The 25,681-nt window shown below is 52.6% G+C and overlaps 2 protein-coding genes across 2 annotated transcripts in view; one reads left to right on the top strand and one right to left on the bottom strand.

The window, feature by feature from the left end:
* The window catches only part of HMOX2 (heme oxygenase 2), a 205,912-nt gene that overhangs the window by 145,511 nt on the left and 34,720 nt on the right, over positions 1–25,681 (bottom strand). The window lies entirely within an intron of this gene.
* Positions 7,332–25,656, top strand: LOC126001594 (myristoylated alanine-rich C-kinase substrate-like). The gene is made up of 6 exons (XM_049768875.1): positions 7,332–7,392; positions 22,004–22,099; positions 23,460–24,164; positions 24,381–24,698; positions 25,215–25,231; positions 25,639–25,656. The coding sequence occupies exons 1-6, from the start codon at positions 7,332–7,334 to the stop codon at positions 25,654–25,656; spliced, it is 1,215 nt and encodes a 404-aa protein (XP_049624832.1).

The following is a 25,681-nucleotide window of genomic DNA, read 5'->3' as shown; positions in this document are numbered from 1 at the left end:
GAAAAAGAAAAAAAAAAGGGGTGCCTTGCAAGCACTAGCCAAGGAAGAACCACGGTTCGATCCCCCCCCCCGGCGTCCCATATGGTCCTCCCAAGCCAGGGGCGATTTCTGAGCGCTTAGCCAGGAGTGACCCCTGAGCATCAAACGGGTGTGGCTCTAAAAACCAAAAAAAAGAAAAGAAAAAAAAAAAGAAAAAAGAAAAAAATGGGATCACACCGTTCTTTAGCTTTTAGATCTAGCGTTTTTCCAACCCTTTTTTGGGGGTGATGCTCAGGGATTACTCCAGGCCTGACTGCACTCAGGGATCACTCCTGGCGGTCCGCTGGGGACCATATGGGATGCCCAGGAACAAAAAAATGGCAGACAAGCTAGAGTGTTTTCTCTTAGGCCCTGAATCCCGCAGGCAGGGCGACCCCTCTCGGCCAGGTGCCAGAAGCGCCCTCGAGGCCCCATGCAATTCCTAATACAGCCAGCATGAGGCGCTGTGAGCCCACGCGCCCGGCCTGGCCAGCGCGGAGGCTCCATCTCCGGAAGGTGCCTGCTGAGTTCCTATAGGTCCGAGGCGGCGCTCGGGGCGGGACCTAGGCCAAAGCTCCTCCCCGGGCGGCCGGCGGCCGGCGGAAGTCGTAGCAGGCCAGGCCCGCCCCTTCCCTTCCCGGCCTCGCCCCTCCCTCAGGGGCGCCCTAGGCCTAGGCCCTCGCCTCGGGGCTCCCCTGAGTTCTTTCTATCTGCGCCTTAGAGCCCCAGACTTTGTCACTTCAGCTGAGACAGACCTGCCTTTCTTGCCAGCCCCACCTGGGAAACCTGGGGTGTGCAGCCTGTGACACCCCCAGGGGAAGTGCAGCCTGTGACACCCCACAGACGTGACCCCTGGTGACATGGGCTCCCCCCCCTTAGCAGCCACCACGACCCCTGGGGACTCTGACCCAGACCCCCTGCAGCAGCTACCTGACCTCCATGGGCTTAAGGGGGGCCCAGGGCTCCCCAGCAGCCTTCTTTGGGGTTAGGCCTGGAGCTGCAGCCGCCTTGCCTCACCCTGTGGGGTGCACTTGGGCTCCAGTGAGCAGCGCACAGGGGTTGCACAGGACAGGCCTGGAGGCTAGCAGGGTGCATTATCCTTGGTGTAGTGAGCTGATGCGCTTTGGGGAAGGCCGCAGTGGTTTTCAAATAGTGGGCTCCGTAAAGGGGCGGCGCGTTTGACTTCAGCAAACACTGTCCTAACAAGCTAAGCCCCGTGTTTTTTGTCTCTCTATGTCTCTGGAGCTGAAAGTTGCTTGTCCTGCTTCAAACCCCGCTTCGAAAAACTATGCATTGCAAAAAGTGCTCATTGGAGCCATTAATCCAGACATCACCTCTGATTTAAAAAATCAGCTCAAATTACTTTATATATTTTTGTTTTGCAGGCTAAAGTTTTTTTGTTTGTTTGTTTTTTGTTTGTTTTGTTTTTGGGTCACACCCGGCAGCGCTCAGGGCTTACTCCTGGCTCTACGTTCAGAAATCGCTCCTGGCAGGCTCTGGGGACCACCTAGGATAACGGGATTCGAACCACCGTCCTTCTGCACGTAAGGCAAACACCTTACCTCCATGCTATCTCTCCGGCCCCTAAAGTTTTTTTAAATAAAGATACTATTTACAGTCGCGTGGGAGGCGCGAAAAATATTTTCTTCTTCCTAGGGGCTATGACAAAATAATTGAGAAGCACTGGGGAAGGGACATGGTGGTAGAGATGGAGTATAGCACGTAAAGTCGGGTCTCCAAGTCTGGACTTATTTGGTTGTATTATTGTTGTTGTTGTTGTTGTTGTTTTGGTTTTTGGGCCACACCTGGCAGTGCTCAGGGATTACTCCTGGCTCTGCAATCAGAAATTGCTCCTGGGGGCCCGGAGAGATAGCACAGCAGCGTTTGCCTTGCAAGCAGCAGATCCAGGACCAAAGGTGTTTGGTTCGAATCCCGGTGTCCCAGATGGTCCCCCGTGCCTGCCAGGAGCTATTTCTGAGCAGACAGCCAGGAGTAACCCCTGAGCACCGCTGGGTGTAGCCCAAAAACCAAAAAAAAAAAAAAAAAAAAAAAAAAAAAAAAAAAAGAAATTGCTCCTGGCAGGCTCAGGGGTCCATATGGGATGACAGGGACCAAACCCGTCTGTCTCGGGTCAGCAGCATACAAATGCCCTACTGCTGTGCTATCACTCCAGCCCCTGGACTTATTTGGGGGGAAGCAGCCCTCCCTGTGCCACATGTGGAAAGGTCCAGGGTGAGCACTGAGTTCTGGATCTCTACAGACTGTGAGTTCCCTGTAGCCAGCACCCCAATGAGCTCTCTCCAGTAGCTACATAAGCTAAACTTATTGTCTATTTGGTGGTTGGGCCACACGCATCAGAGGACCATGAGGTGCTGAGGCTTGAAATCCAGGCCTCTGCCACATGATGGTTTTGGAGCCATCTCCCTCTCCCTTGCACTTCTCAGAATTTTGTTTTGTTTTTTGGTCATACCCGGCAGCACTCAGTTCTGACTCTATGCTTAGAAATTGGTCCTAGCAGGCTCGGGGGGCCATATGAGATGCCGGGATTTGAACCACCATCCTTCTGCATGCAAGGCAAACACCCTACCTCCATGCTATCTCTCCAGCCCCACTTCTCAGAATCTTTAAATGACTTTGATGGACAGTGGAGGAGTCCTCTGTGCTCTTGCTTTTGGGCTTCCCAATATTGAGAAGTAACCCACCTGACCTTGTTCAATGGCCTCATCAGCTTTGCCTGCAGTTACTTTCTGGGGGGCGGGGGGAGATTGCACAGTGCTTAAAGCAGGGCTTACTCTTTGCTCTGTACTTAGGAAGTACTGGCAGTGCTCTGGAGACCATATGGGACGCCAGAGATTGAAAGTGGGCTTGCTGTTTGCAAAACAAGCTCCCTACCCCCTATACTATAAAGCTCAAGCCCCCAGGTATCCATTTTTGTTGCTAAATTTGATCCAAAGTACAGATGCATGCCCATGATTTGCCCATCCATCTAGAGACAAATGGTTGTAAGTCTCTCAGTGGACACAGCCTCATGCTATGGGCATTTTTGCGCTTTTTCTTTTTCTTGGTTTTTGGTTTTTGGGTCACACCTGGCAGCGCTCAGGGGTTACTCCTGGCTCTATGCTCAGAAATCGCTCCTGGCAGGCTCAGGGGACCATATGGGATGCCAGGATTCGAATCACCGTCCTTCTGTGTGCAAGGCAAATGCTTTACATCCATGCTATCTCTCTGGCCCCCCATTTTTGCCCTTTCTATTCTGAAGGTTCTGCCTCATTTGAAGGATTTGCATGGGCTAATCCTTTGAGGGGCTGGGTCTCTGCTCTATGGCCCCAGGACTCTTCGCTAACTCTGTTCTCTCTCGGCAGCTGCTCAGAAGAAATTTCTGAGAACCTCAGTTGCAGAGAGACTCCGCTTTCGGAGGCACTAGGTTCTTATTTTAAGGTTGCTGAATCCAGCGGTGATCAGGTTACAGGCTCAAGAGGGGCCCACGGGGTGGGGTGGGGTGTGTATGCTGCCCTCCTCCTGCCAGGCTGCATATCCCTTTAGCTGTTCATCTAGCCCTGTGTTTCTGCTCTGTGCTGTGAGTGCTGCTGAATCTCTCTATACCCTAGATTTTTTGGGGGGTGGGGAATCACACCCAGTAGCGCTCAGGGTTTACTCCTGCCTCTGTGCTCAGAAATCGCTCCTGGAAGGCTCGATGGATCATATGGGATACAGGGAATTGAACCCGGTTCTGTCCTGGGTTGGTTGAGTACAAGACAAATGCCCTACTGCTGTGCTATCTCTCCGGTCCCAAGCCTTGGCAGATTCTAGATGTTAGATGCCCCAAGTCCAGACTGAGGATGCCTTTGATAGTAGAGCAGTTGCTGGGCTCCCCAAGATTCTCATGGGACCCATTAGAATGTGGGGTCCTGGGCTTTCTGCATTGCCCTTTAATTGTGAGGTGAAACTAGAGGATGCTCCACACCAGTCTGACTTTAATGTAGGATATGCAGATTCCAGGATCTTTAATACAGAAACCTGATGCCAACAATAGAGACTGCATGAAAAATAAAACTGTATTGGCACTACAGACAATGACTTAGATTGAACAAACTAGTTTGCCTGGAACCTAGAGTTGGTCTTTTTTTTTTTTTTTTTTTTTTTTTATTTTATTTTTTTTTTGGTTTTTGGGTCACACCCGGCGGTGCTCAGGGGTTACTCCTGGCTGTCTGCTCAGAAATAGCTCCTGGCAGGCACGGGGGACCATATGGGACACCGGGATTTGAACCAACCACCTTTGGTCCTGGATTGGCTGCTTGCAAGGCAAACGCCACTGTGCTATCTCTCCGGGCCCTCTTTTTTTTTGTGTGTGTGTGTGTGTTTTTTTTGGGTCACACCCGGCAGTGCTCAGGGGTTTTTCCTGGCTCTGTGCTCAGAAATTGCCCCTGCCAGGCACGGGGGACCATATGGGACACCGGGATTCGAACCGATGACCTTCTGCATGAAAGGTAACCGCCTTACCTCCATGCTATCTCTCCGGTCCCCTAGAGTTGGTCTTATGCCAGGAAACTTCAGGGGTAGGGTCTCCTTGTATTTAGGCCAAGGCTTTTCCTTTCCATGTCCCCCATATTTTGGTGGGCCTATGCAAACAATAGTTGCCACTCTAACACTGTTTTTACTGTGCTCCTCTGACTCTAAACCTTAAAAAAAAAACACTTAAACTTTTGATGTTAACTTAAACTAATATGCATGTGCATGAAAATGTAAAATAAAATACTATGCCTTCAATGTTTAAGGAGTCACATAAATTTCATGGCTTTAGATTGCTTTGTGTACTGCTAAGAAATGTTATAATGTACTACAATCTGGGGACTTGTGGACAAAGTAATTGTACATGGGTTCTGTTTTATTTTTCTTAATGTTCTTTGTAAGTTCAAAATTTAGGCGTCAGCAAGGGGATTTCTTCTGAGAACTCTGTTTATGGGTGATTGTCCTTCCACTGTAACTTTACCTTGTCCTCTTTCTTTGCATCATTGTTCTTATAACTAAAAATAAAAAATTTAAAAAAAAAGAGGAATTAGGGACTTATGCATGGATTGTGGGGACACTAGGATAATAATAGAGAAAGTAACATCCTGGTGGAAGATGTGGTGTTGAAAACTGTGCCATTGGGCCCGGAGAGATAGCACAGCAGCGTTTGCCTTGCAAACAGCCGATCCAGGACCAAAGATAATTGATTCGAATCTGGTGTCCCATATGGTCCCCCGTGCCTGCCAGGAGCTATTTCTGAGCAGACAGCCAGGAGTAACCCTGAGCACCGCTGGGTGTGGCCCAAAAACCAAAAAAAAAGAAAACTGTGCCATTATAAATATCATAAATCATCGTACCCCAAATAAAACTTTAAATTAAAAATAAAAATGTATAAAGAAGCTGAAAAAAAAAAAGAATGTGGGGTCCTTTTTTTTTTTTTTTTTTTGGTTTTGGGCCATACCCAGCGGTGCTTAGGGGTTACTCCTGGCTGTCTGCTCAGAAATAGCTCCTGGCAGGCACAGGGGACCATATGGGACACCGGGATTTGAACCAACCACCTTTGGTTATGTGGGGGTCCTTACTGTGACCTAGGCCTTACCTGAGGATTTATTGTTGTTTTGACAATACCCAGCAGTGCTCAGGGCTTACTCCTTGCTCTGTGCACAAAGATCACTCCTGACGGTGCTCAGGAACCATATGGCGTAAGGAAATGGAACCCTGGTCAGCTGTGTGCAAGCTAAGCAGCCTCCCCATTGTTCCATTGCTCTGGCCTGCACCCACGGATTTGTGCATTGGCCTTTGATCTTTTTTTTTTTTTTTTTTTTTTTTGGTATTTTTGGATCACACCCGGTGGCATTCAGGGATTACTCCTGGCTCTGTGCTCAGAAGTCACCCCGGCAGGCACTTGGGGACCATATAGCATGCTAGAATTTGAACCGCCGTCCATCCTGTGTTGGTTGCATGCAAGACAAACGCCTTACCGCTGTGCTATGGCTCTGGCCCCTGGCCTTAGATCTTAATGTTGGTTCATGCAACCCCCAGATGCCTCTGGGGCCACTTAGTCTTCCTGTTCATTCCTCTCATTGCTTCTGGTTTTGTTGTCTCTGATTCTGAGTTGCCCCTACTGGTGCTCATCCTATACCCCCATACCTAGCAGCCTCTTCCTATTTTCTGCATACTATGATCCCCCTGGTGTTGTCATCCTTTTCTGCTTGTCTGTCAAGTGCTGGGCCAGGATGTGCTCAGTCCCCATCTGCCTGCTCCCCTCTCTGCTCTTGCTGCTGAGTTGCAAGTTCTTCAATTGATTGACAGGGCGAGTGTCTACGGAGAGGCCTGGGGGGCTGCAGCCTGTTCCACATTCCAGGAGGAAGGAATGAGCTTCTCAAATGGACTCTCTTCACCCTGGATTCCCCACCTCCCCAGTCCAATCTGTTGGAAAAGGAGCTGAGGGTGACAGCTGTGGAAGTTCCTAAATTCAGGAGCCGGAGACATGGTGCCCGCCAGGCTCTGATTCCAGCCCTGCACAGCAGGCCCGGGTTTCCTTCTCTGAGCTGCCTAGGAACAAATGTTGGAGATCTTTCTTTCTTGAGTCCTAAGGGAAAGTACATTCGATGGTATTTTGCAGAGGCTACAGAACGTTCTAGAACCCCTTTGCCATTGGAAATGGATCTGTGTGCCTCCAACTTTGAGTGACATCAGAGCACCTAAGGCTTCTAGCTCCCCTTTTTCCCTCCTGTCAGCACTGTCTCTTCCAGAGGCGTGGAGAGGTTAAGCTCCTGCTGTCCCTGTGAAGGTCAGATATGGGGGGCTCCTGAACTCATCATAGAGCTCTCTCTTGACCTCGCCATAGCTCAGAATATTTGAGGTGGGGGGAGGCAATTTCTTCCCCTTTGCCCTGCAGATCTACTGCTGTGAGTATGGTCGAGTTCAAGTTATGGGGCCACTTGGGTCTTAGTCTCTGGACCCAACTCAAAGGAGGTGTGCCTCTCTCTCTCTCTCTCTCTCTCTCTCTCTCTCTCTCTCTCTCTCTCTCTCTCTCTCTCTCTCTCTCTCTCTCTCTCTCTCTCCCACCCCCCCCCACCCTGTCCTATGGCCATGTCACGTGACCCCTGGTCCGCTGTGGGACATGGGACCAGTGGGGCCCTGTCAGCCAGGGCCTGACAGCTGGCATGGCCTCTAGGGGCTGAGCTGCTTCCCCATCATGCCCGCCCAGTTGCCCCAGTGACTGCACTCCCCACCCCCACCCCGCGGCTCCAGCCCTATAAATAGAGGCCCCTGGCAGCGGGGCTCTCTTGGCCGTCACCATGAGAGCACTGGTCCTGCTCTGCTGCTTTGTGGCCTGGCTGCTGCTCCCAGGACAGGCAGGTATGGCCCCCCACGCGCCCCCCATTTCCCTTTCTGCTTGAGCTGGATGGAGGATGGGGCCGCCTTGGTTGTTGGCGCCCATACTGTCTGGTTGTTGGTGTCCATTTTCTCTGGGTCTTGGGAGAGAGAAGTTGGTGGGATAGAATCCCTGAACAAGCAGGAGTCAGAGAAGTGGGAGCACATCAAGTAGGGCAGCCAGAGAGCCAATCTGGCCAGTAGGTGCTAGGGAAGATGACCCCCAGTGTAGGAACCCAAAGTTAGTGCCCGAGGTTGCCCTGGAGGTCATGCAGCTGACCCTCCCGTGGGGGATGATGGCCAGGCCTGGTTCCAGCTGAGACCTGGTTTACATGACAGAGGACAGAGTGGAAGGGGAGGAGTTGTGGTTGGAATGGGGGGGGGGTCCTTAGGAACCTGGGGACAGAGTTGGGGTCCATTTGAGATGGGACTGGAGAGAGTTGGAGATTGGACTGGAGCCTGAATCAGGTGGGGGGCTTCCCCAGAAGGGGACACAGGCCTTGACTTCTGAGCATCAGGTGTGAGGCTCTCGCTCAGGTTACAGCCTGAGTTATTTCTAGGCCCTGGAGGGGAGCCTATGCATTTGCCACCTCTGGTTCCTAAGATTCCTAGGACTAGCTTCCCTTTGGGGATGTGTGTGAGGGTGCTCTGGGGACGCCCAAGGATCTTGAACTGCCTCCGTCTTTTTTAATGACTTTTCATCTGCACAGTGACCCTGGGGGAGCTGCAGCCTCTAGAATCTCTGAGGTCCTGCTACTGATGGGGACAGCAGGCGACAGTGGGATTCAGGCAGGAACATGTGGGGAGCCATAGCGGGACTTAGCAGAGCAAAGCGAGGGGCTCCAGCCTTGCCTGTGTCTCTGGGCCCTGTCCTTGTCTGTCCTTGAGTTAATTTGGGCTCCTGGGGCTGAGGTGGCTGCCGTGGTGAGGATTCCAGGCGGCTGTCAGGTGGCTAAGTATGGAACAGCGAGTAATTGGATCCTGAGCCCCAAGCCCCACCGCCTGCTCCCTTCTCTAGCCCCAGCCCAGCTGCCTCCTTCCGCCCTGAGAGCTGTTAGCCTTTTAGGGACATGGTTACTCTTTCCTCCTCACAAAGGGACAGGACATGGGAGGTGGCCCCAGCCTCTCTGGGGGGCGTCTCTGATGGGGGAAGAGACAAGTGGTGTTCTGTATAACATTCCTCCTGAGTGTGCTGGGTCCCCCTCTGCACCTCACTTGTCTCAAGTGGGGCCCCTCTGTACTTTATTCACATCATGGGGTCCCTCTGTACCTCACATCTGATGTGGAAGTCCCTTCTACCCCTGCTCATCTCCCACCTTTGTCCCCCTCACCTTCCTTGGAGATTCCTTCTGTGCCCTGCTCAGCTCTGATAGCGGTCCCTCTATCCCACTCATATCTCTTGTGGGTCCTTCTATATCCTGCTCACCTCACCAGGGGGCTTCTCTATGGCCAGACCACATGACTACCATCTCCCCAGCCTCACTGCTATATCCACCTGCTCTCTTATGGGGTCTTTCCTGGCCTCCCTTTGTCCCTCACTGGGAGGAATGGCAGCATGGAGAATGGAAGCCCATGTTCAAGGTCAGGGAGAGTTGGCAACCAGCATTCCCAATACCCTGCAGCTCCTCTCTCACTGTTCACTAAGAGTCCCCACCCCACAGGATAAGGGGTCTGCAGACAAGGTCATTGCCTTCAGCATGTGGGTATCCATAGGTTCCCACATAGGCTGTGATAGGGGTACCCAAAATATCAGATCAATTCCTTCCGCCTTATTTTATTTTAGTTTTGGTTTTTGGGCCATACTTGGTGGTGCTCAGGGGATAATCCTGGCTCTGTGCTCAGAATATTCCTGGCAGGCTTGGGGAACCATTTGGAATGCTGGGGGATCAAACCCAGTTGGCCATGTGCGAGGCAAATGCCCTACCTACTGTACTATTGCTCTGGCCCCATTTTGCCTTATATTTTATTTTTATTTATTTATCTATTTTGACTTTTGGGTCATATCAATGGTGCTCAGGGGTTACTCGTGGCTCTGCACTCAGAAATCGCTCCTGGCAGGCTCAGGGGACCATATGGGATGCTGTCTGTCCTGGGTTGACGGCATGAAAGCAAATGCCCTATCGTTGTGCTATTGTTCTCTCTCTCCAGCCCTTAGCCTTATTTTTTGATAAGTGCCTATCTGTCTCAGGAAGGGCTGCTTCAGTGGTTGGAGAGGGGTTTCAGCCTTACCCAGGCAGCTCGCTAAAAAGGAAGCCGGTTGTCAATCTCAGGCTGCTCAGCTGGTGGGCCTTTGTTTCTGGGCTTTCTTGAGCGATTCTTAGGGACCTGGGTCTTCTCCCTTCAAAATATGTCCTCTGACTATGTGCCCACTTACCCTCATAAGTGCTGCCTGGCATAATCACTATGAGTGGTGAGCTCTCTGCTCCCATTCTGTGCCCTCTCCTTTGCTCATATTCCCAGTAAAAGGGCAATAGGCTACAACAGGAGCTGAACATCTTCTCTCAGGGTGTTGGCCTGGCACTGGTCCCCTAAAACTCAGGACATCATGCTACAGAGACTCAGGGACTGTGCCAGTTAACTCTGTTCTTGGGTCTCTATTTGCAGAATGGCCATCTGCTCAAGACCTCAAAACTCCTCAGTCCTGTGCCAGAGAGATAGGACACTGGGGAAAGTCTTGCCTTTCATTAGGCCAACACTGGTTCAATATCCAGTACCTGTATGTCCCCCCCTTCTCCCCATCCTACCCAGGAGTGATCTCTGAACACAGAGCTGGGAGTGAGCTCCTCACAAGTTCCTCCCCTCCCCTCAACAAAAAAGAAAAGGCCACCCAGCTACTTCCTCTGCTGTGTCGGGTTTGTAAGCAAAAGGGACCTAGGGGAGAGAGCTGTCTCCTGAGGTTTCTTTGCCCCTTGAAAGCTGTGAGCAGTGGGAGGGGTCTTACTTGTTTAGCATGAACATGGGATAGTGGCCATCAATCAATGGCCATATAGATCCAGGGAAGGTGGGGGGCTGAGTGGTAGGGGCTCAGCCCCCACCTTCTCTTTTCAGATCTAGCTCCCAGATGATCCCCCATGACTTTAGTTGAATGTAATAGAGCATGGAGCTCTCCTCCCTGTCACCCCCTTTCTTAGGACTGACATCCTGCTGAGTAGCTTAGGTCTGGTGCTGGACTCTGGGCCTGCATTTTATCCCCAGTGGACACATAGTCCAGTAGGGAGGGTACTCATATTCCACCTGGTGGCCAGGCACATGCCAAGGATACCCCTAGCCTAAGAGAGACCTGATGGAGTGAGGAGGGATGGGAAGAAGAGGAGGATGATTACTTTTGTGGTACTAGGGATCAAATGCAGGACCTCACACAGTAAGGAAAATGGTTTTTAGTTTCCCATTCTTCTGAACTTTTTTTTTTTTTTTTGGCAACACTTGGCAGTGCTCAGAACTTACTCCTGGCAGGGCTTGGGGGATCTTAATGAGGTGCCAGTGGTCAAACCTAGATTTGGCATAATCTTAGAACAATTTTTTTGTTGTTACTGCTGTGTTCCTGGTAGTTCTTTTTTTTTTTTTTTTTTTTTTTTTTTTTTTTTTGGTTTTTGGGCCACACCCGTTTGACGCTCAGGGGTTACTCCTGGCTATGTGCTCAGAAATCGCCCCTGGCTTGGGGGGGACCATATGGGACGCCGGGGGATCGAACCGCGGTCCGTTCCTTGGCTAGCGCTTGCAAGGCAGACACCTTACCTCCAGCGCCACCTACCCGGCCCCTGGTAGTTCTTAAGGCTATGAGTGCCAAGAAACATGTGGGTCAGGAATTAATCTCTTTGCAGATGAGGGACTGTCAGAGATGGGCAGAAGACAGTGGGATTTAGAAATGAATGGTAGTGGAAAGACTTCCTTTTTTTCATTTGTTTGGTTTTTTGGGTCACACCCAGTAGTGCTCAGGGGTTGCTCCTGGCTCAGAAATCTATGCTGGGGATTGAACCTGCATCTATCCTGAGTCATTCACATGCAAGGCAAAAGCCTTACCACTATGCTATCATTTCAGCCCAAGACTTCTATGGAGGGACTGGAGAGATAGCATGGAGGTAGGGTGTTTGTCTTGCATGGTGGTTCGAACCCTGGCATCCCATATGGTCCTCCGAGCCTGCCAGGAGCGATTTCTGAGCATAGAGCCAGGAGTAACTCAACCCCTGGGTGCTGCCGGGTGTGACACCCCCCCCCCCCAAAAAAAGGAAAACTTCTTTGGAAAAGATGGGGCTGGGCAGACCCAGGGAGTCCATGGAAACTCGAGCTTAGTGAACTCCTGGATAGGATGCAGTGGGATATGGGTGAGGTGAGGTAGCGAAGTGAAGTGGGGATGTGTGGAGATCTATCTGGAAAGCTAATTCAGGCCCAAGTGTGAGGGTTGGGTGTTTGGTTGATGACGAGGGTGTGCTGGCAGAGGTGACCATGGAGGGTTTTGGGGAAGTGCAGCTGGAAGTAGACTTGAGGGAGGCTGATTAGACAAGTGCTGCCAAAGTATGAGTCCCAACGGTAAGCTCAGGCCATACTGGTCATGTGATGATGCCAAAGCTGGAGAGCAAGAGCATGAGGTGAAAGCACAGATGGTACAAGGAGGGTTTGAGTCCAAAAGCTTCAGGTACTAATAGAGTCATTCAGTTAGAAAATGGGGCAGGAGAGGGGAGGCCAGCATAGAGGCCGAGGGATAAGATTTGTTTGAGAACAATTGATGGCCAGGAAGCCACTGTAGAGTGAAGAGACAGAGGGGCGTGAGGAGCACTGGGTTTGGAAAATGGGAAAAGAAAGATGGTGAGTGACTTAGAGACAGGGAAAAGGATGCTTCTGGGCCAGAGTGATATAAAAGTGAGGAGGGCTCTTGCCTTGTATAGTCAACCTGGCATCCCCAATGGTCCCCTAAATCTTCCTGGGGTGATTCCTGAGCACAGAGTGAGTAGTAAACTCTGAGCATTGCCAACTATGGCCCAAAGCCCAATAAATAACTAACTAAATAAAAATAGACAGGTGGTTCTCAAGACCTAGTCAGAGAGGTTGAAGAACAGCCTAAACCCCTGGAGGCTGTAATGCCTTGCAGGACTCCCTGTCTCTGGGGCATTACCAGATGGGTCAGATCCAGTGGCTTCTGGAAACTTTCATGTTCATGTTTGTGCTACCTGTGCTCCTGCATGAGAGAGAGGTCCCTAGATTATTCTGGTCCCTAGATTGTCCTCAAAGTGACTGCTCAGAGACAAGGTCCCTCCCACCCCCAGACATGCTGGGAGCATAGAAGGCTCTGTGAAGCCGAGGGGTCTTAGGGATCAAATGGGCTCTGCTCATCCCTGGCAGGTGCAGAGAAAGGAAGCAGCTCCCTGGCCAGGCCTGTCCTGGCAGGGTGTGCCCGAAGCTGAGAGTCTGTGTGAGCTTCATGCCAGCGGGCAACTTCTCCCTGTGCTGTCCCAGAGTCTCTTTTCTGGAGTAATGTCCAGTAAAATCAAGCCCCAACCCCAGGGGTGTTCCTGTTCTCCACAGCTGAGAGCACCCAGACCCTAGTCATGGGACAGCTAGGCTGCAGATAGGCTCTTCACTGGATCCAGCTGAGATGCAATGGCCCTGGATCTGGCTCTGGGAGTTGATGGTTGAGGGAACCCTCAGAGTTAGCCTTTGCAGGAGCTAGGGGCAAGGGAAAAGGATCCAGCTTTAGAGAACCCATCTCTGAGAGGCCAGCACTCTAGCCCAAGACCATGGTGTTGCACCCTCTGGTCCTTCACTCCCTGGCTCAGCAGTCCTGTGGGTAGGAACCAGCCTTCTCTGACCTTGATGTGGAAGTGTTGTGTATGTAAACATTTTTATGGAATTATTATGTTACTGACCCTACCCTGGTCGGTGATTATGCCCTACCCTAGGGTGTGACCTGGCATTCTGCTCCCATCCTAGGGTGGTACCTGATTCTGCTCCCACCATTGGGTGGTATCTGATCCCACCTTTGGGTGGTGCCTAATTCTGAGGCATAAAAGCAAAGGTCTGTGGAAGGTGAGGGGCTTTTTTCCTGGGGCCTATTTTCAGGACTTTTGGCTTCGGCCTTTTCACGGAATAAAGAGATGTTTTCTTATCCTTGTTCGGGTGCCATAGTGTTGCAAATCAGCCCGATGAGGTTGACTGATGGAGGGATGGAGGATGAGGCCTTTCTCCTCCAGCTCAGACCACGAGTCTGTTACCCTGTTCAGCCGGTGGTTCTGAGGTGAATGGCGGGAAGAAAGCCAACAGGCAGTCAGGCTTCCGAAGAAAACAGCTCTTTATTCCGTGAAGAGGCCGAAGCCAAAAGGCCTGAGAATAGGCCCCAGGAAAAAAGCCCCTCACCTTCCACAGACCCTTGCTTTTATGCCCCAGAATTAGGCACCACCCAATGGTGAGATCAGATACCACCCAATGGTGGGAGCAGAATCAGGTACCACCCTAGGATGGGAGCAGAATGCCAGGTCACACCCTAGGGTAGGGCACAATCACCAATCAGGGTAGGGTCAGTAACATAATAATCCCATAAAAATGTTTACATACGGGCCCGGAGAGATAGCACAGCGGCGTTTGCCTTGCAAGCAGCCAATTCAGGACCAAAGGTGGTTGGTTCGAATCCTGGTGTCTCATATGGTCCCCTGTGCCTGCCAGGAGCTATTTCTGAGCAGACAGCCAGGAGTAACCCCTGAGCACCGCCAGGTGTGGCCCAAAAAACAAAAACAAAAAAAAAATGTTTACATACACAACATGGAAGGAAGCGAACCCATACCCCCAGGAGATCAGAGCAAGTCCCTATTCAGGGGAGGATTCACAGTCAGCTTGAACAACAGCACCCCCTTTGTTCATTCAAAGCAGGCCTGGATAGCAGAAAACTGAAGGTGAAGGAAGGAGGAAGTAACTTGTATAGGTGGAGGAGGAAGGGTGGGGGATCCCCAAGCATTGCAGCCTATGGCAATTCGGATTGGGACGGGGGGGGGGGGGGGGGGCTATTTGTGGGGAAGCCAAGAGCATGGTGGTGTTGTTGCTCCTGGACAGTGAGCAGGGAACCTCCCTCCATCTGTTGTGTCCCCTCTCCCACCCTGCCCCTCTACCTCTGTCGTGCCTCCTCCCATCCAGCCTACTACCAGGCCCCACCCCGTCCCCTTCCAGATCTTTATAGATTCTCCAGTGCAGTGGTTTTATTCTGACTTCAGACAGGTGCAATAAAGTCTGGCCTGGAGTTTTGGTACTGTGGGAAGTGGGTCCCTCCAACAGCATGGCATAGCAAGCCTAGGAGAGCCCTGAGCTTGAGGCTCTTTACCAACTCTGACTCCTGCACCTCCTCCAAGTGACCTCAGCCAGCTGGCTTACCTTCTTATAGGTTGTGGTAAAGGCTCTTCTAATTGCTTCCCTGTATATGCCCAAGGCTGTCAGAACAAGGACACCTGGTTCCTCCTTCTCTGGGGCATGAACTCTGGCCCTATTCTTATAAGGCCTCAACTCTGCTGAGCCACATTCTCAGCCTTTTTTCTGCTTCTTCTCTTATCATCTGCCCACGTGCTGGGTGATTTGCTGGCTTCTCTGCCCAGTCAGCTGCATGGGATCTGGGAAAGTGTCTGGAAGCAGTGACAAGGACCTGGCACTGGTCATGGCCTGGGGGTTTGTCCTTGACAGGTACAGGTGTTGGGGCTGTGGACTGAGCCCTTCCTCCTGTGTAGGGGCTCACACAGAGCCCCTCTCCCAAAGCTGCCTCCATTGGGGCTCAAAGACAAGGGGGAGAGCTGACCTTTTTGCCACCAAGCCATCCTCCTATTTTCCACCCAAAAATCAGGATGGGGGCTGGAGCAATAGCACAGTGTGTAGGGCATTTGTCTTGCATGTGGCCAACCTGGATTTGGTCCCTGGCATTCCATATGGTTCTCTGAGCCTGCTAGTATCCTCTGAGTGCCGACAGATGTACCCCCCCAAAAATGGAAAACAAAAAACCAAAACAACAACAACAAAAAGAAATTATTGGTCAGACTAGCCCTCAGTACGGGACTAAAATAAGAAAAGAGCTATTGAAGCTGCTGTAGTTTGCTGATATTGGATACTTAAGGTTAAAAGGACTAGGACAACAATGACAGCTTCTCGCCCCCGTGGGCGTCCCTGCTGCTCTACATCTGCCACCAGTTTCCTCAAATATCATGGGACACAGCCAGGGAGGGTGGAGAACTGGTGGGCAGGACTGTTAATATCCTTGGGGTTGTCTGTCCTCAGGAAGCCTGGGTCAGGGAGAGGGGGGTCCAGCACATGCGGGCAGATGCCATCAGGCTAAATATAAGTTCCTGAATGGGGTGGCTGTGTGGCTTCTGGGACTGTGGGACAAGGCTCTGGAAGGTCCCTGCTGGTGTTGAGAGGGGTCCTGACAGGTGAGGTTGCAGCCAGGCTTAGCGGTAGCTTTCGACTACATTATCCTGACACTGAACTGACCTGTGACGTGAGCGCACAGGAATATCCTCTTCCAGGACAGGAGGTGCCCAGCCTGAAATCTAGGAGGCAGGATTGCGCCCCACTGACCACTCCTAGGGCTCCTGTTTGCCGATGTCCCTGTTCAGTCTCCACTTACTCCTGTAGCCATACCCATGTCTGTCATCTTCTGTTGGCTCCATCCTAATTCAGTTACCTAAGTTTTTGGTTTAGTTTTGTTTTGAGGATATACCTGGAGGTGCTCAGAGCTGACTCCTGGCTCTGTGTTCAGGAATCATTCCTGGCAGGGCTCAGGGAACCATATGGGGTTTCAGGGATTGGATTGATCCTGGGTTAGCTGGTGCAAAGTAAGCGCCTTCTCTGCTGTACTCTCTGACCCCCAGTGACCTCCTTTTAACACTCTTCAGCTGCTACGACAAGTTCTAGGCTTCCTGGAGGGTGTGAATTTGTGGGAACACGTGCAATCACTCGGGGTGGCTGCAGGGCTTGTGGCGATGGGCTTTTCGGAGACCCTTTGTGCTGTGCTGAGGTCCTCTCTCTGGACACACCTAGGCTGGAGTGGTGCATGAATGGTGGGACAGCTGGTCAGAGAGAGGGAATTTAGGGCAACAGACCTCATGGGAAGGGGTGCCCACTGTGGGCTGAGCTCCACTCCCAGCTAGTTGTGTGTGGGAATGGTAGTGATGGAGGGCTGAAGCTATATCCTGGGACTTGACTCCCCCCCCCCCACCACCAGGCTCTCCACAGTTTGGAGTCCCCCTTGGTCTGAACCTCTTCCACAGCCTCCCTCATACCAGTACATTGCAGACACAGTGAAACTGCCTGATAGCTTTGGGGACATCAGAAACTCTCCCCACTGCCCTACCACCAGCAAGATAGGGCAAACAGGGCCTCCACATGTGGATTTTGGGGGCTCCAGCCTGGAGTTTAGGTGTCAGGTGACTCTGGAGACTGGTGCTGGCTCTGAAATTTTTATGATGGAGAGCAGAGCACGGGACCCTTCGGTCTTGCTGTCTGGCGAGGCTTCACCTAAGACAGCCTGCCGCTCTTGCTGCTGGTGGCCTGGTCAACTGGAATCCAGCTTGGACAGGTATCCTCCTGTGGGGAGTCAGCAGGGTGCAGCTGAGAGAGTGCCCAGAAGCGAGCACAGCTTCCAACATTGAACCCATGATGCTGAGGATACTCCTGTTGGAGCTTTGAGTTACAGCCCTGCCCACCCCATGATCTCCTGACTCAGATCTGCAACAGATCTGATGCAGTGGCTACAACATGCCAGGGACTAGGGAGTGCTACTGCAGCCCTTAAAATGGTTTAAAACTCAGGATAGACCTGGGTTTGATTTCTGGCATCCCATATGGTCCCCTGAGACTGCCAGGAGCAATTTCTGATTGCAGAGCCAGGAAAACCAACCCCCTGAGCAGCACTGCACTGGGTGTTGCCCAAAAAGCAAACAAACAAACAAAAAAAAGGTTCAAAACCCCCCCCACCCCAGGGAGGGTCTGAGGTCCTAGTCCTTGGGGTCTAGGTATCTCTATGGGCAGATACTCTGCAGAACCATCTCAGACACTGCAGGGCTGCCCAGAGAGAGTTCCCCAGGGGCAGCTCAGGGCATGTTTACTTGCTCTTGGCCCCCCTGCCCTAGGTTTCCCTTCCCTTTCCCCTTGAGAGCCTGATGTGGACCCAGGAGCCAGGGCTTCCTGGCCTCCTCTGGCCTCCAGGCTGCCAAAGGTGAACGAGTTTCTGGCTGGCGAATCTCATGTGGTTGGTGTTGGGGTGGCGAGAGGGAACACCCAAGGCCCTTGGATACACAAAAGCCCTGAACTGCCCCAGTTTCATTGCCTGTGCAGGTGCTTCAGGGCTGGTGGGCAGTGCCCAGAAGCAGTGCAAGAGACTCGGTCTGAAGTTCAGGGTCTTTAACCACTGGGATAGAAGCCAGGGCTCATCTGCTCACTGGGGAATTACGAGATTTCTAAGAAAAGTAAATGCAAAGAGGCAGGGCATTGGAAGAGCCCTATTATCCACTGGGCCACCACAACAGCTGGTACCTGGACTCCACCTTTTTTTTGGGGGGTGGGCCACACCAAGTGATGCTCAGGGTTTACTCCTGGCTATGCACTCAGAAATCACTCCTGGCTTGGGGGACCATATAGGATGCTGGGGGATTGAACCTTGATCAGTCCTAGGTTAGCACATTCAAGGCAGATGTCCTACTGCTTGCGCCATTGGTCCAGCCCCTGGGCTCACCTTTGTCCTTCACTGACCTTGTATTTTTTTTTTTTTTTGTTATACCCGCTGACATTTAGGAGTTACTCCTGGCTCTGCACTCAGAAATCACCTCTGGGGGCCGGAGAGAGAGCACAGCGGCATTTGCCTTGACAAGCAGTGGATCCAGGATCTAAGGTTGTTGGTTCAAATCCCGGCATTTCATATGGTTCCCCCATGCCTGCCAGGAGCTATTTCTGAGCAGATACCCAGGAGTAACCCCTGAGCACCGCCGGGTGTGGCCCAAAAACCTAAAAAAAAAAAAAAAAAAAAAAGAAATTACCTCTGGCGGCTAAGGAGACCATATGGAATGCTGGGAATCAAACCACCATCTCCTGGGTTGGCCGTGTGCAAGGCAAATATGCTCTACCGCTGTGCTATCTCTCTGGCCCCTAACCTTGTTTTTTTGTTTGTTTGTTTGTTGTTTTTGTTTTTTTTTTGGACCACACCCGGTGACGCTCAGGGGTTACTCCTGGCTATGCACTCAGAAGTTGCTCCTGGCTTGGGGGACCATATGGGACGCCGGGGGATCGAACTGCGGTCAGTTGAAGGCTAGCGCAGGCAAGGCAGGCACCTTACCTCTAGCGCCACCGCCCGGCCCCTGTTTGTTTGTTTTTGTTTTTAATTTTCTTTCCTTTTATTTATTTGATTTTTGGATCAAACCTGGGGGCGCTTAGGAGTTACTCCTGGCTCTGTGCTCAGAAATCGCTCCTGGCAGGCTCAGGGGATCAAATGGGATGCTCGGAATTGAATCCCGGTTCATCCCGGGTTGGCCTCGTGGAAGGCAATGCCCTACCGCTGTGCTGTCTCTCCAGTTCCCATTGACCTTGTTTGAGGTCAGTGGGGCAGAGGGCGGTGGCCTCTTTGATCGTCTGGGGTGGTTGTAGAGCGAGTATAGGGGCATGCCCTGCTGATTGGGGACTGGGAGGGTCAAACAATCTTCTGTGAAGGCCCTGGGGAGCCATTACATGGGGCAGCCTTAAACAGGGCGGGGCCATAGGACCTTAATGCTGACCAGCAAGGTGCTAGAGCAGAAACCCCTGCCTCCCTTGATCCTCCTCACTGCACACACATAGACAGCTGGAGAAAAGGAAACTCCCTCTCTGGGGTTTGCCCTGTCATTTTCCCAAACTGGAGACCCTCTTCTTCCTTTTCACTGGCAGGAGGGGTGTGATACTTGGTGCCTTTACTACCTCAGCAACTCCTCTGACTGGGATGGGGGGGGGGCAGGCTTCACTGGTTCCAAGTGGGTCTTGTTTCCCCAATCGGATGAAATCTTCAGCTGCCTTGGCCACCCCAAAGAGCATCCTCCAGAATTCAGGGGTCTTCAAACTACAGCCCTCGGGCCACATATTGTATTTATTACCATTTTGTTTCTTCACTTCTAAATAAGATATATGCAGTGTGCATAGAAATTTTTTCATAATTTTTGTTTTTACTATAATCTGGCCCTCCAACAGTCTGAAGGACAATGAACTGGCCCCCTGTTTAAAAAGTTTGAGGACCGCTGCATGAGGGAACCCACCATGGCACAGCTCATCCTTCCTTTTGGCACAGCTCACCCTTCCTTTCTGCCCTCTCCCTGCCCCCTAGCTCAATCCCTAGGCTGGAAAGGTTCCAGAGCCCCAAGGGAAGACCAGAGGCTGGCAGAGGCAAAGGTATCATATCAGTGCTGTGGTGTCCCTGAAAATTCTTTCAAAGTGTTTGAGCAAGTGGTCAGCATATCCCAATGTGATCCTCATGGCTTTGTGTCTGAGGATGTGTGTGTGTGTGTGTGTGTGTGTGTGTGTGTGTGTGTGTGTGTGTTCATAGTCCTCTCTGAGTGTTGTAAGTTAAAAAAAATTGGATTTTAAAAGGTAGCTGACCATGAGCCCCATCTAGGGGTGCACAAAGATGGTGGGGGTGAGCTCACGGCTGCTGGATGATCCTGTGCTAGCAAAGCACTTTAGCTGCACTTGCCCTGTGGCTGGCCTGGGCATCTGGCAGAGGACAAGCTGGTGAGCGATGGGGACTCCTTAACACCACTAGTGACCTTGACTCCCGGACACCAGTTTGTCCATGAGTAGATTTGCAGGTGAGTGTTTCCCCAAGATTCGTTCCATCATACAATTGTGCACTGGGGCCTAGTGCTTACAGACCTGGTCTTCTGGGCAGGGGGATGAGATTGGAGGAGCAGCCATGGTGGAACCTCGGGGCTTTGGACAGCTGATGGAGAGTCTCATGTGACTGCATATGCCCAGCACCTCGTAAATCAAAGCAGAAGCTGGGTGTTTTGCATGTGGTTGACCCGTTCTGGATCCCCATCATCCCTTAAGGTCCCTGGAACCCCGCCAGAAGTGATCTCTGAGCACTGAAATCGAGGGAGTAAACCGGGAGCACTGCCGAGTATGACCCCAAGACAAACAAAGCAAGACAAAATGAAGCTGGGTGCTGACCTCTGTCTTTTTAGTCACAGCTCCCAGGGGTACCAAGGGTGGCATGGAGCCCTTCTTCTGCAGTGTTTCTCTGTGCTTCAGTCAACTTGTGAACCAGCCCTGACAGAGGCCTCTGGCCCAGAAGCCCCAACTCTCAGATGTGGCCCACTTGGGGCATCTTGCATAGACTCCAGATCCCGAACATCTTCCACATGCCTCTGGCTGCCTCCTCATCGTGTTTCCATGTCTGAGAGCAGCTGAAGGAAGGAGAAAACAACATCAACAAGTCTCTAAACAAGTGGCAGCCAGACACTCTCTGCTCAATTCTACGAGGCCCTGTCTCCTGGGATGCTAGAGAAAGTGGTCATGAGACCAGAGGAATTTGCATGGAAAAGGCAGGGAAGGAAGGAGAAGGGATTGTTATCCCCCACCCCCAACCCCAGGTAGTGGACCTGGAGGAGGAGCTGTGGGGCAGGAAATACCAAGGGGGGCCTATACCCAGAGACTAATGGCTCCCCATTCATCCTCACCCATGGAACCCAGCACTGATGGAATGGGGCTTTTTGAGCCTGTCAGGAGCAGAGTGAACACCAGGCAGAGAATTGAGAATGATGCCTGTGTCTAACGCCAGCCTTGACTCTGAGCTTCTTCATTTGAGCCACTGCCTCCGCCTTGGTGATTGAGTCTCCCCAAGGCCACTGGCAACTCTCAAGTCTCTGAGCCCCTATGGAAAGTGCTCTGTGATGAGCTCAGAGCTAGAAATGGAGTGAGGGGGTTTGGCTAGTGGCAAGAGGTGGCAGCAAGTGAGCTGGGGCATAGGCCAAAGCTGAGGGTGGAACAGCTGGAGGCTGATGGCAAGGGCAGTGTGGGAGAGCTTCGGGTCAGGGCCTTCCTGCTCAGGGCACAGTTGGGCCTTGCTGCTGCTTTCTTGAAGAGGCCCCTGCCAGTCTGGGATCAGGGTTCTATCCTGGCAGTGGTGTGGCACATACTGTAGGGTTAGAGCAAGGCTCATCTACTGCCTCTCAGCCCATGAGGGTGGGGTACTGCCCTGCTGCCTTTCCAATCTTTTCCAGGGTTTTGTAGCAGGCTTCAGCCAGAGGAGAGGGAAGAGAGGGAACAAGGGAGGGGAGACCCTAGCTCTGAGCTCATGGAACTGACCTGTGTTCTTAATCAAAGGTCCTGGAACAGCTGGCTGTGCCAACAGAGGAGAGATCAGGTCCAACTGCATAGCTGCTTCCTGGGGATCCAGCTCTTGGGTCCAGTGGCACTGCTGGCCTCCCTCATTGAGAGGCTCTCTGTCAGGAAGGTTATTTTTAGTCTGGAAATAGTCACAGGGCACAAAGCCATCACCCTCTATCTTTTCCACTCCAAATTGCTTAGCAAGAGATCAGGAGCAACTGGGCACTAGCAGGGAAGGTTGGGGATGGCTATGTAGGATATCATACCCACACTTGGCCTTCTCCCTGCAGGAGGCAATACACAGCAGTGGGAAGTTTATGGGCAACTTGCAAAGGGCTCTGTTCAGGGCAGCCTCACGGGCAGTGTCGACCAGCACTTCTCTAGCTGTGAGGCACGGGAGTCAGCTGATGTCAAGTTAAAGCACAGAGTTCGATGCTGGGGTCTGGGCTCCAAGTGCTGCTGACATTGTCAATGCCCCAGAACATGGGCAGAGCCTTGTAACAACCGGGTCTTCTCCCGCACAGGCCTGGGCTCAGGAGAGGTCTTCAGTGTCTCAATCCCAGCCTATGATCCAAAAGCACGTTGCAGTTCTTAGGATGGTCCATGAGTCCCTCCCTTGAGAGAATCTGACTCTATCTCGCTGCCCCCAGGACTCTGGTATTTTTTGTGTGGAAGCACCCTTGTTCTCAGTTGTGGGGTCTACAGATGCAGGCACAGGTTCAGTCTCAGGGAGCAAGGAAAGATGATGCAGATGAACTTTCTTAGCCTCTTCACTGTGGCCACAGACTCTCATTGTCCCCAGGGCTTTTCTTTATGGGGACAGAATTGGCACACACACACCACTGTAGGCTGAGAATGGAAATGGGGTAGGGTTTTCCTTTCTTAAAAATAGCCCTTGGGGGGGCCGGTGCGGTGGCGCTAGAGGTAAGGTGTCTGCCTTGCCAGCACAAGCCTAGGATGGACTGCGGTTCGATCCCCCGGCGTCCCATATGGTCCCCCAAGCCAGGAGCGACTTCTGAGCGCATAGCCAGGAGTAACCCCTGAGCGTCAAACGGGTGTGGCCCAAAAACCAAAAAAAAAAAAAATAGCCCTTGGGAGTCGGGGTGCCCTAGGAGTCTCCAGTGCCAGCCTACTGGAGGGGGCAGGTGACATGGGCCCAGCTCTCCCAGTTGACCATGTTTCCAATCAATAAAACTTGTCCCCTGACGAGCTCCTGGCACCCTCTTGGCCCCATGAGGAGTGCCTGCTTTACTCCCAAACTTTAGCCTCAGCCTGGTGAACGGGATCCCTGAGACAGGCTTGGCTGTGGCTGTGTGGAAACCAGGCCATACCCATTTTGGGCATCCCCTCCTGCGCAGGCTACACCCCCTCTGATCTCAGGTAGCTGTCCAGAGCTGGACACAGGACCTTGCAAGGCTGGGAGCCAGCAGTGATCTCCTAAGTGCGGGGCGGTAATGTGAGAGCATCTGGCCCAGCACCGACCGGCTTCCTCCCCCTCTTGCCGAGGGTGACAGGAGCAGCTGGTGGGGATGACTTCAGGGATCTGATGGGACAGTACTTTTGGGTCCCACCTTGGTGTGCTGAGGGCCAGTTTTCAGGGTCAGGATGGCCAGCACAGTTTCCACCATACCAGGGGCAGGAGCCAGGCCATCGTCTGTGCCCAGAGTGAGTCTCCCCAATGTTGGGGCACTGGGCAGAGCTAGACTCTGAAGCAGTGTGACTGACGCTCGTGTTCTGGTCATTTAGCGCTGCAGGCTTCAGAAGATGGCGGCGGTTTATCAGAGAGTCACCTCTCTGCGGGAGAAGCAAGTCTAGAGGAGAAGGAAAGGGCACTTTATGCCGAGGTGGCCCCTCAAGACCACAGTCTGCACCTTCATGCCCCGGATGGCAGGGAGGCCGAAAGCCCTGAGCAGCCCCCCAAGGGCACGCCCAAAGCGTCAGAGCCAGCTGCCACCGGACCCCCTGTGGAGCCAGGCGAGGAAGATCTGGGCACCACAGGAGGGGAGGGAGTGCTCATGGCAGAATTGGGGCTGGGGTCCAGTTCTGGAGAGGAGGGGGTCAGGCTGGGGCCCCCTGCGGAAGAAGTAAAAGTAGCAGCCGAGAGTGACAGTCCCCCTGAGGATGACACAGAGGGCAGAGGGGCCCACACTGAGCAGGAGTCAGTCATGGAAGAAGCACCCCCGGAGACAGGAGACCCCGACATTCCAGGGATTGAGCAGGAACCTGACAGGCTGGGCTCAGTAGAGAATGAGGCCTCAGCCCCTAAAGACACACAGGACTCGAAGGAGGAGGGTGTCCGGAAGGAGTCCCCCAAAGAAGGCCAGGACAAGACCTCCTTGAAAGAAGGTGCTACCTCTGACAGAGAAAGTGAGGAAGGCAGCAAAGAAGGAGGCAAGGAAGGAAGTGAGGAAGGAGACGAGGAAGGAGGTAAAGAAGGAGGCAAGGAGGAAGGTGAGGAAGAAGTTGAAGAAGGAGGCAAGGAAGGAAGTGAGGAAGGAGGTGGGGAAGGAGGCAAGGAAGGAAGCAAGGAAGTTGTGTCCCAGGAAGACTCTGCAGAGGATAGCGGAGATGGGGCCAGTTCAGAAGAAGTAGCGGACGCCTCCAAGGAAGCCAAAGAATCCTCTGAGGAAGAGGGGGAACCTCTGGAAGCCAGTGCACCCTCTGAAGCATCTGGGGAACCCCCCAAAGAAGCTGGGGATTCCCCTGAGAAAGCTGTGGAACCCCCTAAGGAAGCTGAGGCTCCTCCTGAGGAAACAGTGGTACCTCAGGAAGCCAGCATATCCTCTGAGGAAGCTGAGGCATCCCCCAAGGAAGCAGTGGTACCCCAGGAAGCCACTGAGGAAGTCGGGGCACCCCACAGAGCAGCAGAAAGCACAAGTCTTGATGACACGCAGGCCCAGCTGACCTCAGAGGAGCCAAGTGCTGAGCCTCAAGGGGACGAGACTGGACTTGCTAAGGCCCAGGAGCCCCGGGAGGAGCCTCAGGGTAGGGCGCCAAGGGTCCCTCCTACATAGTAGCTGAGAGACCAGTATTATGGGATACGCATGTGTGATTGGCTTGGCAGTCGTTGTGTTCTGGGGGTGCTCCTGTGAACCTGTCCCACAGGGTACCTTTGGGGTTCAATGGTCACTGGGCTGAAGGGGCCTGGTGAGAGGCTGCATGTCTAGACCCAGGGGACTATCATCTTTGTCACTCATGCTCCTAAATACATAGAACACAGGCCAGTGCTTGAACTTAAGGCAAGGACCTTTGTGGGGCTGATGGAAGGATGTGCTGTGGGGGGTTTGCAACCCTTGGGGGCAGGGCTCGAGTCAGTGTTAGGTCCCAGTCCCTGTCCCCTTCGTTGGTCACTACTGCCTTTTGGGGGCTCTTTCCCACAAGCCCGAGTCAAGGCCCCTCGGGCTTACCCAAACCTTGTGTGCCATCAGCCTCAGGTTAGAGCAGCTGTGCTGGGAAGAGGGACCGGATATGCTGCCCCGCCATCTTTCTGCCCTCCTGCAGTGGCAAGCCTGGCACTCGTATGCACCAGGGTGCTTGCTTGAAGTACCCCCGGTTCTCAGTACCCTTGGGAAATCAGGGCACTGTTGGCCCTTTGACATTCTCCTGATAACTGGCCACCCAATCCTGCCCCTCTCCCCCTGGGAACTCTGCAAAGCTTACTGGACCCTCCTGCTAATATTTCGAACAGAGCTTCACATGTATGTGAACCTTCTGGAATCTTCTAGTAACTTCCATGATCCTCTCCCTGCTTGCTGGTACGGACAACGTATCACCCTAGTTATTTTCCCCTTTCTGAACTAACACAGGGCAGGAGCTGTGTTTTTCCTGGGCCTTTTCCCAGACAGTGGGACCCCTCGTGGGAGGGCTCTGTCGCTTCTGGTCTTGGCGGCAGAAATCCTGACCTGATCTCTGCTTCTGCCCTCAGAGGATGCGGAGGATGTGAACGAGGAGGCCCCGCTGAGGGATCG

The sequence above is a fragment of the Suncus etruscus genome, chromosome 2 (genome assembly GCF_024139225.1).
Source record: "Suncus etruscus isolate mSunEtr1 chromosome 2, mSunEtr1.pri.cur, whole genome shotgun sequence".
Classification (NCBI taxonomy): domain Eukaryota; kingdom Metazoa; phylum Chordata; class Mammalia; order Eulipotyphla; family Soricidae; genus Suncus; species Suncus etruscus.
This window is presented reverse-complemented; position numbering and strand designations above follow the sequence as displayed.